Here is a 16004-nt window from a genome sequence, read left to right on the forward strand (position 1 = left end):
GCATGCATACAAATGACACCTGCTGAAATTAATTTGTAATTATTAATTTGTAAATACGTCAAATTCCAATGTCATCTCCTAGTAAATCCTACTAATAAGTTGCCGTTTTTTTTCCTTAGGCCTGGGCTATAATGAACAGCAGATCCACAAGCTGGATAAGTAAGTATAAGAGTCCATGTACAACAGGCCGAGGCTAACAATGATTTGTAGTCCACCACATCTAGAGAGTATCAGGTTGGGCAAGGCTGATGTACAGCATCTACCAACAGCATTATATATTTCATTTTAATTGCTATGAGCCACTTTGAGAGACAGTTTTATCTGAAAAGTAGGATTAAAATAAATAATAGCTGTAAAGATTAGAGTCTAAACTGATTCTTACATTATCATGGTAAACTGATAGCTGCTGAGGAACCACTTTTGCATGGTAAAGTCTTAAACTGGCGAAGATATGCGAGATCCAATTACCTGGGGCTGGTTCACAGACGAACTTTCATCAAGTGTTGACTGCATGTTTAAAATAGGTTTTTGCAGATATAGCACAACACATAGTACTTATGTATCATAAATAAGAAATAGACATAAATAAAATATCACCTTCCATCTTCCAAAGGGTAATGCTTTTCAATTAGTTCACAATCAGTTGCCAAGCATCAAGGGATGTATGTATATGTATGGGTGAACCAGTATCCCAAGTTACAAGTCACACTAGTTCTGCTTTTCTACTGAGGATACTGCCTTTGGCACAGGAAGTAACCACACCATTCCGGCTACCACTCTGATTTGCAGGCCAGCCACATGGAAGTAGATTAAAAAAAATGATTACGAGGTTGCCAGGGTAAATAGATTGTGACTAATTGAGAAGATAGCAGAAATCTGACCACTGAAATCTGACCACTGAAATCAAATGTTTTTAACTGGAGATTGGCTTCTGTATGGATGTGAGAAGATGCTTAACATGTTCTTTAGCTATACTCAGGATAGTGGCCCTAGCCTTCTGATCTAAGATATTTGGTGAAGATCCTGTTGATTTTTAGCAGCACAGGATCAGGCTTCGGTTGTTAGCATATGTATTTTGTCACAAACAGTATTCATTACTTTCAGTCAAAAATGTATGTGTTGAACAAAATGTCATCACTTCTGTCTTTCATATTGTGGGTGCTACCTTAGAAAAGCTGAAATAGTAACAAAAGCCATTGAAATAATGCACATTTTACTTTGTTTCGTTTTTAGGGTGAATTTAGGACATTTAGCCAAAAAAGTTCTTTCAGTTTTCCAGGAGAACTGTGTACAGCAATACCAGGCTGCTCTTTCAGGACATGGAACTAGAATGAGGTAATTCTGTGACTTCTGTGTAGAAATTTGTGTGATTAATATTTCATGATCCTACCAAGGTATAAGAGGCTTTATTTACAATTACCAAATTAGGTTCATGCTAACATTTCTAAACAGCATGGAGTTTTCTGTTCCAAGGTGGTAGCATGGGGACAAAATGGAGGTGAAATGGTACTTGTTGGGAACTATTGTAGCGACATTGCTTCTTTTCAAGTTCCATATCTAGCTTTGATCATCAGACTCTAAGGTGTACATTTTTCTCATTAGTATCTAGTGCATTTCTGAAATCTTGGAATTAACTAGGCATGAGAATTTATTTTACTTTTCACATTATGGTGCATGATGGATTGTTGAGACATTGTCAATAAAGGCAATACTGTTGAGTTGATATTGCTACTCATTTCACTAGGCTATACATTGCAAATCTTCCCAAACCCCTGAGCTGGAATATTGATGGACTTCTTTGTTTTCAGCATCAAGGAAGTTTCTCATATTGGAATGAAGCCATTATTAAGACGAAGAGCAGCACTTAGAAAGAATGATTTTATGTTAAATGGTGTTTGGGGAATAATGCAAAGAGCAAATTACCCGGTGGTGATGGAGAGCCATGCATTGGCTTATTACATTGGAGAAAAGTGCAGTCACTTAAGAAAGTAACTGCAGCCACAACTGGGTTGTTGTTTTTTTTAATTGCAAAATGCTTTTAAAGCACAATAGCTTTTTCCATTGGGTTGCTATGGGCTTGAGAGTTTCTGATAAACTCTTCCTGATTAGTCTTTCCTTGCTAGGCTTGAATTGGTTCAGTCAAAATCTAGGAGTTCAAAACCAAATTAAGAAACCATGACACTGAAAGTAGTTTCAAGGATCAGTTGCACCTCTGAATAACGCCAAAGCAAAACATAGCTGGCTTTATATCTTATGGTGAAGAATTTGAACATAGGAGCATAGGAAGCTACTCGAAACTGAGTCAGACCATCAGTCCATCTAGTCCAATATTGTCGACACTCACTGGCAGCAGCTCTCCGGGGTTTCAGGCAGGAGTTTTTCCAGCCCTACCTTGAGATGCTGGCCATACCTGGGACTTTGTGCATGCCATGCAGATGCTCTACCGCTGAGCAACAGCCCCTCCCCGGCATGTGTAGTTCAGTGGTAGCGCATCTCTGCCTGGCTGGCATTTTCCCATATGAGCCTCTCTGGGTTTTAAGATCCTCAGGAGAGGCCCTTCTCTCTATCCCACCACTATTAGAGGCAATTTGGCAGGAAGACAAAAGAGGGCCTTTTTGTTGGTTGCTCCCAGGCTCTGAATCTCCTTCCCAAGACAGACCTGGCTAGCTCCATCTCAATTGTCCCTCCACCAACAAACATTTTTATTCAGCAAGGCTTTTGGTGTTTAAGCTGAAGCAGGTTTTAATCGACGGCAGGTTTTATTCCCTTCCCCCCTTATTGATTTGCTTTTATTGGTGCATTTATTTGATTATATTAGTTTTAGCAGTTAAATTATAATATGTTTTTTCTATTAGTATTTTATTGTTAGTTGCCTTGAGCAATAATTGTAGTGGAAAGGTGGGATATAAATGTATAAATAAATAGTCATGATGCATTTGACCATTAGATAACTTTGTTGTCTTCTAGCAGAGAGCACGAGGGGAAATTACCAACCAGCTGCCTGTTTAGGTAGACTCTTATCTGCCTGATAAGTCCAAACATGGTTGGATATATGCTTTAAATCAGGTTGATATCAATAGGAGTTAAGTATATGCAGAACCTTTCTGTTGAAATCAGTAGACCTTAGATCGTGCCCTGTGTTGTTGTTTTCAATTTTAAAACTATCCATCTTGATTGAACTCACAATCAAATGACAATTTATAGAGTTATCACAGTGATTAACACTTGTTCTTGGCATTTGTAAAGGTTTTATATTGCTTTCCATTCCTTACAATTTACATCCTAGTCTATTACAAAGGTTCTAGATAGACATATGATCTTGCAAGGATATTTATACATGGTTGACTAATTCCTGTACATCATATTGCATGATTTTATTAGCCATTCCTTGATGCCTGGCAGTGCTTTGACCTTCAGAGTTTGGTGTGTGTGTGTTTATTGAATTGTCACTTTAGTTTTTGGTTAACAAGTTACCAATTAGCACCTTTGTCAATCCCCAAAGACACAGAGGAGAATCATATGTTTTCTCTTCATTTTGCATGTTTTGTTGTTTTATTATATTTAATTTTTAATTATATGCTGCTGTGAGGGCTTTCACCCAAAAGTGGCTTATAAAATTTTAAAAGTAAAGAATGGTGACTTGCCTATTTTTTCCTTTTTTTGTTATGAAAAATGACTGCCTGGATGTGTCTGCTATGATGATATGGATCATCGTTCCAGAAAGGGTGGAAGTATCACTTCTGTGGAGTACCATATCACTTTTATGGAGTGCTGTTAGTGATGTATAGCTTGGCTGTTCAGCCCATGGTAAACCCCATGTGCCTGATGAATCTTGTGGCTGGGCACTTAAGCACTTCCATTTTAGAACAACCTTAATCCAAAATGCCTTGCAGAAGAAGAAAAAATAGATGACTAGTTGACTACAGTTCTTCTCTTATCCCTTTAGGAAGACATTTGAAATGAGAAAAAAATTGAAGAAGCTGAACAGATCTTTAACTACCTGTAGTGCAGAGATGTCAGGATGCCAGGACTGCCTTTATAAAGTACAGTGATTTTCTTTTCCTGCTCGAGCCATTCAGTAAAACAACAACTTTCATTTGATTATTGCCAATCATTGTAGTTCTGTCTCAGTGGAGGCTGGTGACTCCAGTGTCAGTGGGGTAGTGAATCTGCTCCTGGTTTTAGTCAGAACTTTAAAGTTGCTATCGAAAGTGGGAAGCATGGTAGCTTGGTATCACCAAAGCACCTTGGATAGCTGCTTTAGATTTCTGACTGAAACGCAAAGCAGATTCACCACCCCACTGACATCAAAGCCACCAGCCTCCAATGTTCTGTACCTCAGTTATTTAAAATGCCTCAACTGCTTGAATCGAGAGAAGAGCCCCCACATATAGCCCTACCATAGAAACTGGTTAGTTTTGCTTTCACATGTTCGCATGTGGGAGGCAAGGGAGGTGGTTTCCAAGTGAAAAAAATTAAGCAGAAGTACAAAAATGTAAAACAAATTGCATAAGGCTAAACTGTGGGGCATAGTCTGCGATTAGAGGATTATTGTTTTTTCTGGGTATGAATCTTGAATTCCATCTGCTCATCCATAGCAGTGTACTCTCTAAATCAGGGCAATATCTCTCTCGCCTTTTTCCTAATTCGTATCCAAGCAACTTTCTGTCTTAACTTCTGTAGGACACTCTTGACTAACACAGAGATCTTTCGTATTGGCAAGACTAGATCATTGAAGTATGGATTCAAACAGCTCACTAGCAAGCTATTTGTGTTTTGATGATCTCATAACGTGCAAGGGGTTCCTATCAATAATGTGAGGAAAGGACTTTCAGTTGGGTAGTCATCAGGTGATGAAGGCTTAAAATGACAAAGCGATGGAATGATAATTGCAGTTATTGTACAAATAACATGGTTCCCTAAATCCAGCCTAATAAACAGAGTATCAGTAATAGGTGTGGCACTTATTGAAGGTGCGATATTCCAAGTAGACTGCACCTTTGATTGGTATATGAAAATAACATTCTATATACCTAGCTCAGTTGTTTTGTTTTGTTTTTAAATTGTGATTTCCCTTAAAATGAGCCATGCCTTTCATCTATATATTGCTCAGTTTGGGGTATTTTAAAAGGCACTTCACTTTCAGTGATTCCCATTACTAAGACTGGATGAAGGCACTTCACTTCTAATAATTTCAAGTACTAAGAGCTTGGTGTGCCTGTAGTGATAAGTGTGTTCTTTTCATTTTCTTGGCAGGTTTTGGATGAGTTACCTAGAAGGATCCTTCAAGGCAAACTGACATCTACTGCACCGAAACAAGTTTACTTAAATCAGAAACACCAGGACATGGTGTTTGGGTATGTCTGCACTAATGCAACTATTAAGAGATTCGGGGGCTAGATATCCCCAGGGTGCTTTCCTCTTTGAACCATTGCAATCATTCAGGTTGGGCAGCAAGTATTCTATGGGCCATTTTACGATGTTCACCACTATGTTGTGATGCCCACCACCAGGCGATTGTGTATGCCAAGTGAACTGCTATATGTATTATCATGTGGTACACCGCATAGGTGCTGATCTTTCACAGTGGATGAAATAACAGTAAACTTTGTAGATTCTAAAGCTGATACTAATTATACCTTACCGTATTTCTTCGATTCTAAGACGCACTTTTTCCCCTAAATAAACAGCTCTAAAAATGGGGTGCGTCTTAGAATCAATGGCACCTTAGAATCGAAGAAATACGGTAATATTTGTCTTCATAATTTCTTACCTGCCTCTCCATTTTGATTGAGGTGGGGAACAACAGTAAATATAAAATACATAAAACTGAATTAAGAACAATGTGAGACAGCAGGGGGTGGGGGGACAAATCAAACACTGTCAAAAAAATACCCCCCACAGGACTTTCTGAGAGACTTCTAACAGGTCATAAATATACAGGGTTAAAAAAAATTCTAGAACTTTGTTAGTGTGATGGAAGGTTTGTAGTTTTCTGAAGGTAAACTTTTCTGATAGGGAAAGAAGAACCAACGACTTTCCAGCTTGCCAGAATTCGCCAAGATGCAGTTTCAAGCTTGCTTTGCCTCATTCTTGTTCTATTTTTCAGCTCATTCAAATGGAAAGTGTGTATTTCACATGGGAAGAATGCACACTTCTGTGCATATTTTTCAAAAGAGCACATTCCCCTCCCCCACTGCCTAAAGCATACAAATTTGCTTTTTTTAAAAAAAACGCGATCACAATTTTTATGAATTCGCAAATGTTTCTCAAAAACAAATCTACAGCTTGTGCTCATGTTTGGAATTACAAATGTGACATTTTTGGATGATTTGCAAACCTAGACAAAATTCTCATAAATCCCTAGATTGTGACTTAACGTCATCTTGCCGTAGTAGATGGAACTGGTGAGCAAATAAATCCAGGCTACCTGTTGTTTATGTTCACCACAGGCATTTCTGCTTCCAGACCCCACTTCCAAGCATCACTTTCTGAGTTACTTGGGGCCATTGCTTAATGAGTTTTCTTGTCCTTTGCGTCATGTCATTAAGTGATGTCCCCAAAACACACTGTGAGCGGTGGTTTATATTACAGCTGGAGGTCAGAAAGCACTCTGCAGGGATGCTGTTCTTGGGTTGAGCCTATCAGTTAAAAATTAAGAATTAACAGAGAAAGGGAGCCACAGGCAGAACAGACTAAGCAGTTAAATGACAAGCTGTATAGCAATTACTTTGTGGACAGGGCATCTATACTTTTAACTAATCCCATGCTGGGTTTTAACTAATATATTTTTCAAGATTTGATATTAGGATTTTGTTTCTCTGTTTTAATTTTTCCAAGTCCTTCACAATATCTTTGAAAACTTAGATTTCAGAATATTCTGATGACCAAACCCTGACCATATACATTTTTAAATGATAAAATAAAATATGGTTTCGAAAATTGATTAATTTCTTCACCACTACTATCACCCAGACATACAATCAATTTATTTTCTTTGTGAGAAACCTCAGACTGAAAAGTCAATATTACCTGTTTTGACTTTACACAGATGCAAAAGATGTGAATGAAAGAAGGAAACAAGCATGTGATCATTGGCTTAGGGCACAGAATACCCTATGAGAGTTGAAAAAAGGAATGCCCTTGAGAAAATAGAAAACTATGTTCGGTGCTCTGATAAGGGGTTTTGCTGTTGCACAGTTAGTTTTTATTCAGCATATTCCACACTCCTCCTCTTGCAAGAAAAACAATCCTCTTTTGTCAATGGGAGAAAATTTGTTTAGATGATGTTTATGTGATGTTCACTAGAAAATTGCCAAGAAATGTTGGAAATAGTGTTTTAGGTATAATCAAATATATTTCACTTACCAAATTAAATATTTCATTTACATGATTTCATTGTTCTAAAACATATATAAATACTCTCATTAGTTACCCATGATCCAGATGGACTACTCAGTATTTTACACACACACACACACAAATCAATCAATTTATTGAAGGCAACCACATACAGGTTTTAGCCAATTACATAGACAAAAGTTATACACAGAGTATAAAAGTATGTCATATAGAAAAGAATAGATAAAATGTTATAAAATGTTAAAACATACTTGCACATACAACTAAAACCTTACATGCTAAAATATTAAAACACACACACACCACTTTCTCTTCCTCTTATGAACTCTGGCTTTGTATTATCATATGATGTAACGCTGAGATGCTGATCTTTGACTCTAGATGAAAACATGCTAAACTTCAAAGATTCTAAAATAGTTTGTAATGATACCTTAATATCTATCTTAGAATCAGCTCATTGTGCAGGGTTGATTAAACCAGACATTGGTGCAACATGGGTATTGCCGACTTGAGACAGCTGCTGCCACTCCAATCCCAGCAACTGTGTACTTAGCAGCTAATGATGGAGCACTGCCAGTAGGGTGATGTGGGGGCAGTGTTGCTTGGATGTGAAAGAGATAGTGGTCTGGAGATCAAATGGGAGGCACTTGGTTAGTGAGAAAATGGCCTGTGGCCAAGTTAGTGAGAGGGGTCAGTGCATACACAAGTGTATTCATTTTTACCCATGGAAGCACCTCCCCTGTTGTTTCTTGACTGGAGAAAGCTGCAGAAGTATTGGAGTGAAAAAGGCCATTTTGTGTCTTTTGAACAGGATGCAAGAGCTTCAAGACCAGATGAAAATAGTAGCTCACAACCTACAACTCAACAACAGTATCATCCAACGGTAAGACACTCTGAAATACCTTGGCAGCGTATAAAGCTATGACTAAGAGAGAGAGAGAGAGAGAGAGAGAGAGAGAGAGAGAGAACTAAGCATGGCAGAAAGTATTTCTCTCCAGAGTTTGCAAAATATATACGTTCAAAAGTTGAGTTGTGAGCTCTTCTCCTCCACTAACCCAATCCTCCTTTTTATTTTGTTTCTTTAGGTTAAATGGGGTTGCACCAGGCCTGTAGGGGAGAGAGGTTGCAGAGGCTGAAACAATATTATAATGTGGGCAGACTGGTGTCATCTAAGACCTGAGAAAACCTCAGCATTCAGACTTAAAGATGCCAATGAATTCTACCTCCTTACTCTAGCGCTTCGGCATGGCTTGGAATCACTGGCGCAGCTAATCGGCATACCTTGATTGGTAGCGCGTCTGATGTTTTTAGTTTGTTATTAGAAAGAAATATTTTTTTAAAATGTTCATTGTTTTCTCATGTCTGTTGATTTCTGCAGTGGAGCAGAGGTTCTATTTCTTTGGTTCTCTGAGATTTGGCATTTTGGAGCATCTCAGCAGGTGTATGCTGGGGAGAGATCCATCTGTGGGCTTCTGCTTGCCATGCCGCTTTAAAAGGCCTGAGGGTGGAGAGGGGAAATCCTGGTGAGCTTATTTCCCTGCACTGTCCATTGTTGAGAAGTGCATGTCACTGAAGTAAAGATAATAAACATCAGTGGCTTGTTCCTTGGTCAGGCTCTACTGAGTGCTGAGACATTTCAAAAGGATTCAAGTTTTGAAGAATAAAAAGCTTTGCTTGGTGACCCAGACCCAAACTCCAAAGAAGTCGTGCCAGAGAGTTCATTGTGCGTGGTGGGGGGTTGTGGATGTCCCGTGCAGTTTGCAGTCAAGCCAGGTATAGATCCCAATATGGATCCCAAAGCAGGTCCCTGTTGCCAGGATCTGACATGCGAGCAGCTGGAATCCCCCAAAGGAGAAACATATCCTGCATCCACAAGGCCTTCCTCCAGTGGTTTCCCATGGCACTATTGGATCTTACACATAGTTTTACAGATAAAACATATGTGTGTGTGTGTGTGTGTGTGTGTGTGTGTGAGAGAGAGAGAGAGAGAGAGAGAGAGAGAGAGAGAAGAAGAAGAAGAAGAGTGAGCATGTGCAAATTGTGAGTGCAACGAAGATGTGCATCATGTAGGTAAATGTGTATTATACAGGTATACTTGTTTGGAAGATGTGGCCCTGTGATGTGGCCCTGAGTGTTCCCGTGTAATCATATCTCATGTACAATACAATCCCTTATTGAGAAAAATGGCTGGTATGTTCATTGCAAATACAAAGAGAAATCTATGAGAACTTCAGACTCACAAGAAGCCAAGGTCTTTGTCCCTTACATAATTCTCATTGCACTGAGCTAATTGTACTGTAATTGGAGGTGTGCCTCCAGGCCCAATTCAAGGGGGCTGTTTTTTACCTTTAAAATTATACATGGGCCTGGGATCCACATCCTGGACTCTGCCCTATCAAGCCCAGGCACCAGCTGCAGTCAGAATCATAGAATAGCAGAGTTGGAAGGGGCCTACAAGGCCGTCGAGTCCAACCCCCTGCTCAATGCAGGAATCCACCCTAAAGCATCCCTGACAGATGGTTGTCCAGATGGTTGAATGACTCTAGTGTGGGAGAGCCCACAACCTCCCTAGGTAACTAATTCCATTGTCGTACTGCTCTAACAGTCAGGAAGTTTTTCCTAATGTCCAGCTGGAATCTGGCTTCCTTTAATTTGAGCCCGTTATTCCGTGTCCTGCACTCTGGGAGGATCGAGGACAGGCCCTGCTCAGAGTACCCTCTTTATGTCAAATAAGAACAATCAGGAACCTTTACCTTTATCTGTGAACTTTCCAGTTCTGGAAAGCTCTCCCTATTGAGGTGAGGAAGTGTTTCTCCTTTCTGCAATCGTTGCAAACTGTTTTCAGCTTTTATGTTTGGCCGATTTCTCTAGTGAGTTTATTGGCTGTTTCATTGGCTGCCTTTAATCATTGTGCATGTGTGTTTTCTTTTTAAATTTTAATTGTATTTTTATCTATGCTGCACTGAGTGCTTCAGAGAAGTACCAAAAAAAATTATCATGGCCATGACATTGGTTCCAGTCCTGTAACTTATTCTGCCTGCATAGTTCTCACGGAATTTAGCTGGTCCTAGAAGTTGCTTCTAAATAGAAAATAGCTGGAATATATTTCAGCCTTGCTTTTGGAAATGAGCCAAAATTGATTAGGATAAACAATTGAGACAGAGTGGGTGTTTTGTTGCTGCATATATGTTTAATTAGAAATATTTCACTTTCTCCCCAAAGTAGAGCAATCATTTCCAAGCCCCTGTTTCCTGTTTTGATTTATCTTAAGCATACAGGCTTGGCCTTTTTGTATGTGTGTAAACATTTTCATTCATCCCAAAAGGCAAGTGAGCTCAGTAAAGAGAACACATTTTCTGCTTTCTTCTGATTAAAAAGACATATACAGGATGGTTGATTGAGTAGCGCAGTATAGTAAAATATCAATATAAAGAAGCTAAGAACGCAATCCTGTGGCCACAGGACGATCTCTAGAGAGCCATAAGATTTTTCCGTTTCTGGGAACAGAGGTTGGAGCCAGGGCAGAAACGGAGTGCAGAGAGACCAAAACGGGGCAGTCCTGGGAGTGGGAAGGGGAGGAGATTGTGGAAGCCACTTTATGCAGCCTCCAGGCTTGTGCTCTAAAGTAAAATTGATTTTCTGGGGGCCATGATCCAGGAGAATCCCTGTAGGTATGCACAACAAGGGTTGATGGGCACATTATGGGGCTTCTCTCATCCCACTCCATCCCTCCTCCTTTTTTGATCCTTTCAGGCTCCCATAATCACTCTCACACACACGCACATACTGAGCCACTTGAGAGTGTCTTTTTTATTCTGCCTTCCTGCAGACATGCAGTATGCATGCAAATGATGCAACTACCTGGTTCTCTCCCATTTGATGATCATGGTAGTCTACATCACACGGCAGCACCACGTGACTCCTCCAGGCTGCTGTTGCAGATGGTGGAAAGACCTCTCTGATCAACAGAGCTTGCTGTGTGCACCTGTGGATCTAGTTAGTAGCAACTTTGCTCTTGCAAACTAATGATGATGACAATTAATGATGACAAATGTGTGTGAAGGCAGCCTTAAATATGGCATGTGGCACCTCTTTAAATATGGCATGTGACATGTTGGTCAGAAAAACCTCTCCTGCGTTGAGGCCCTGTGGATCAAGTTAGCAACTTTCCTCTGCTTCATGGTAGGGCCAGCCCTAGCAGGAGAGGTAAGGCCCAATTTAACAATATGCTCTTGCCCCAAAGTCAACACAGGGAAGGTACTTTGCAACCTTGTTTGACTGGCCAGCTGACCTGGGCAGCTGATGGAGAAAGGACCTGTTCTCTCAGCTTAGCGGCTTGAGAAAGTTAAGTTCAAGTGTGAGCATAGCACCTGAGGAACAATCACAGCATGGACAGCCGTAGAAACATAGGAAACTGCCTTGTGCTGCATCACACCATTGGTCCATCTAGCCAGGCATTGTTGACACTGACTGGCAGCACTGGCTCTCCAGGGTTTTGGGCAGGAGTTTATCTACAGATGCTGGGGACTGAATTAGGGACTTCCTGCATGCAAAGCATGTGATCTGCCCCTGAGCTACAGCCGTGCCTGAAGCTAGTTCCTCAGTTCTAAGAAGCATAGAGAAAAGTATCCCCTCACGTTCTGACAGATCCCAGTTAAGCTTCTTGTAACTGTAAATTTTAAATAAAGGTAATGACAGGTGCTTCCCCCTCCCCCCTCCTAGGTCAGATCTACACTGAGCAGGATATAACATTCTGAACGCAGTTTGAAAACAGTATATGGCGTGTGTTCTGGGCTCCAACATTTGTCAATACCCTTATAAACCGTTATAAAGCCATAGTGTAGATGCTGCCCCAGTATTAGTGTCTGCCTCATTCCAGCCATCCACAAAGACACATTCCTAAAGGCCAAGCTTCAGAGTTGCATGCAAACGTTTGTACTGGAACCCCAATGATCCTTCCGTTTTCCTTTTCTTTCTTTTAAATAGGAAAAGCTGCTTCAGAAGGGAGTGAATAGGAGTGGAAAATTGGTGGGCAGGGGAAGGGTTAAGCACCCTCTCCCTTCCCACTGCTTCGCTGCATTCAATCATTTCGTCCTGAAGGTGTCTTTCCTCTTTAAAAGGGCTATCGAGTACTGTTTTCTCAGAGGTGTGCTGTGGGAATAATGGGGACTGTAAGAGGATGGAAGCCAATCTGAGAGTATTAGGTTTTGTTGTTGTTTTTGCTGAAAACAGTATTTTTACTTTTGTGGATTGGGGGCGGAGGCATGTGGGCATCTAGGATGGGTAATGCTCCAGATACCTTTAACCATTTTTTAACCTTGGACTTCATGAGGCCAGCTCTGCTGACTCAGCTGTATGCCAGCAGCCACAATGTGTCAAGAAATGATATAGGAAGCCCAGAAGTCTCTGGGGTGCAAAGCTTTAAGATGGTATCAGGAAGCTATTTGCCATTGGAGAAGCAGCTGCAGCTTTGCACCCTATTCAGCCTGTTTAGGAGGTGATTTATGGGCTTAAACCCCAATGGATGGGAGCAGGCAAAATGCGAGGGCTCCAAGCTGCAGATGGCGCTAACCATTTCAGTGATAAATGCAGCCGGCAGAAAAAATGAACGGCTGTGTTGTTCTCCCCTTTCTGAGAACAAATATGTTAGAATCAGGGAAGTGATGGTTTCAAAGGAAACGGCTTTCCCTTGGCTGCCCTTCTCTCCCCAACCCCCCTTACAGATAAATCACTGTCCATAGGCTGTTAATTCCCCAGCTGTTCTAATGATGCTACCTCCAGGCTGAGTGACAATGGATCTTCAGAGCAGGCACCTGCCACCCAGCTGTAATCGTGCTGACTGGTGTGTGGCCTACTCAATTGGCTTGTGCTACCAAGCCAGCACGGGAGTATTTGAAATGGAGAGTCAGTCACTCCAGTATGTGAAACCACTTCGTATAATTTGTCGGTGGGGCGTTGGGAGATCCGTGGGTTGCACGTATAGGTGGGTGGGTGGACTTCTACAGCTACACAGTAGCATAGGATCTGCTTTCCTGTGATGTAGTCCCACACCACTGGGAAGTGTGTATGAATGAAGCAACATGAGTAGGGCCAAATGTATGGATTGTTCCTACCCAATTGGCACCCTTCTTCTTGTGGGGTGGTGGTTAATTTTATACAAAGACCCACCCATGTTATTCAACCCCCCACCTTGACTGTTTCATCCAGCTATGACACCCAGCACTGTCACAACCTGTCAGGATCTGCCCTGCTGCAGAGGATTTGCGGGACTCAGGCCCACTGCCAGCAGCACTCCTGGATGGGCTGATGCAGACCAGCTGGGAGCAGCTGGGGAAAGGGCTATATAAGACCAGCATTCCCACTCCAGCCTTCGCCTCAGCAACGCGTCTCTTGGATCTGCTGTGGCTCGTTCCTACTCCTTGCGACTCTGGACCTTGCCGTCCCTGAACCTCTGTTTCGTCGTGACCACATCTCTTGCCTCTGGCCCTGCTGGAACCCTGCTGCTCTTGGACTCGGACCCCTGCTTGCCCTCGGACCACGTCTCTGGCTTCCGCCACTGCTCGAACTCAGTTTTGCCTTTGGACTCTGAATCCCGCTATTCCTGGACTCTGCCTTTGCCTCTGGCCCTGCTCGAACTTTGTGTACCGTTGGACTCTGAATCCCGCTATTCCTGGACTCTGCCTTTGCCTCTGGCCCTGCTCGAACTTTGTGTACCGTTGGACTCTGAATCCCGCTATTCCTGGACTCTGCCTTTGCCTCTGGCCCTGCTCGAACTTTGTCTACCGTTGGACTCTGAACCCCACTATTCTTGGACTCTGCCTTTGCCTCTGGCCCTGCTTGGACTTTGCGTAATCCAGGACTCTGAGCCTTGCTCATTCCGGGACTTTGCTCTCGCCTCTGGCCCTGCCCGCCCTCCCTGGCTAGTATTATTAAAGGAAGGCCTTCTCAGACTACCTGTCTTGTGTGGGGCTCTGTTACACTTTAGCTGTCCTGGCGGCCCAGCCCTCGAGTCCAGATCTTACACAACCACTGTCATGTGCCTTCCTAAGATTGTCATGGTCCAAGGATCCATGACAGAGGTGCTTTGATGACTGGAAGGATTCTTATCACCAAATCATCAGGAAGATTTTGATTTGGTAATAACTCATTCAAAGCTTAACAAAAAGAATTTCCCCAAGAAGAACTTAGAATCTTATCGCACATAGACTTGGAAAAGACTTTGTGTAGTCAAAATGGAATTCTACTGGGACTCATAGTATATTGTGATATTTGTTTGCCATTGAGTTACTTTTGCTTAGATGTGTATTTTAAAATACTGAGTAAATATAGCTGTGTGTGTATATGTGTATATATATGTGTGTGTGTGTGTGTGTGTATATATATATATGGGTTTTGTTGTGGTTGTATTGTAACCAGATTCCTCTATTTTCTCCTTTTTTTATCTTAACAAATGACAGCGCTCATCCCAAGGCTTTCAAATGGCACACCTCAGAATACCGGGTTTTGGCATGAAACACTGACCGTACCGCATCTCTGAGTCACCAGATCTTTCACACTGAGGCACTCTGACAGGCTGATCTGTCACCATGATCTAAAGAGACTAACTGTTCCCTTCCTGAATTCAGACTCTTGATCTATAAGTGAACCTATCTTTCACTTTCTGACACAGCAGCTCTGCTAAGCTTTATTTTATTTTTTAAAAAATCCCAAGTGTTATGCTGAACTCTGGTGGTAGATTTGCTTGGTTATTTCCTCTCTCTGGTTCATTGCACCTATCCAGCAGGTGACACGCTGTGTTTAGAAGAAGGAATACATGGAAATCTTCCCAACCACAAAAGGCTGAAGGGAAAATTTTCTGCATCTAGCGCATGGAATTTCACGTGTGGTGGCTGGGGAGCCTTCCCTTCTCAGCTCAGTCATTCTCTTCTCCACACACATGCAAAGCCCAAAAGATGCTCAGAACTTGCAGAACTGTTTATTTCTTCCTTGAAAAGGTGTGTTTCGAGACGGGGAGGGGAGGGGAGGAGAGGAGAGGATGACGTTTCCTCCTGGTGGATTTCCTTTTTTACAAAGGTTTCCCACAAAAAAAGATTTCCTCACAGCTGCCAACAGTCAGGATCCCCCCCTCCGTACTAGGGATGTGCTCCGCTCCGATTAGGAGCGTAGAAGCAGTAGCGGATTGGCCTGCTCCGCCTTACCCAGAGGCGGAGTAGGAGCGGACCGCGGACCCCCTAGAAGCAAGGCGAAGAGAAGCGGCCATTTTTCGGAGCTCCGAGTTCAGGCGGAGCGCTCCGGTCGCCATCTTGAAAACATTTCGCCATAGGATTGCATTGCGGCAAATAATCGCGCATAACTACGTTGTTTTTGAAGCTATCATTCTGAAAATTCTTGTGCACAGAGAGTCGTGGATGGGGGTCATTTTGAGACCACTCTCACCTCTCTGCATCGTACGGGTCACGGGCTATATTTTTGTGAAAATCGGGTCAACCGCGCGGCTCAAACTGCGTTTTCGGCTTTTCGCCCATAGGATTGCATTGAGGGAAAGAATCGGGGATAACTGGGGGGGGGGTTAAGCTATCATTCTGAAAATTCTTGTGCACAGAGAGTCGTGGATGGGGGTCATTTTGAGACCACTCTCAACT

At 42.0% G+C, this 16004-nt stretch overlaps 1 protein-coding gene across 1 annotated transcript in view; it reads left to right on the top strand.

Moving 5' to 3' along the window:
- The window catches only part of IKBKE (inhibitor of nuclear factor kappa B kinase subunit epsilon), a 40956-nt gene extending 31991 nt beyond the window's left edge, over positions 1-8965 (top strand). Inside the window, exons 16-21 of the mRNA XM_063142772.1 lie at positions 120-159; positions 1234-1335; positions 3947-4043; positions 5257-5357; positions 8174-8245; positions 8448-8965. Coding sequence (XP_062998842.1) covers positions 120-159; positions 1234-1335; positions 3947-4043; positions 5257-5357; positions 8174-8245; positions 8448-8475 — 440 coding nt within the window. The 3' untranslated portion in view covers positions 8476-8965. The remainder of the gene's footprint in view (positions 1-119; positions 160-1233; positions 1336-3946; positions 4044-5256; positions 5358-8173; positions 8246-8447) is intronic.
- The last annotated feature ends 7039 nt before the right edge of the window (positions 8966-16004 follow it).

The sequence above is a fragment of the Elgaria multicarinata genome, chromosome 1 (genome assembly GCF_023053635.1).
Source record: "Elgaria multicarinata webbii isolate HBS135686 ecotype San Diego chromosome 1, rElgMul1.1.pri, whole genome shotgun sequence".
In the NCBI taxonomy this organism is placed as follows: domain Eukaryota; kingdom Metazoa; phylum Chordata; class Lepidosauria; order Squamata; family Anguidae; genus Elgaria; species Elgaria multicarinata.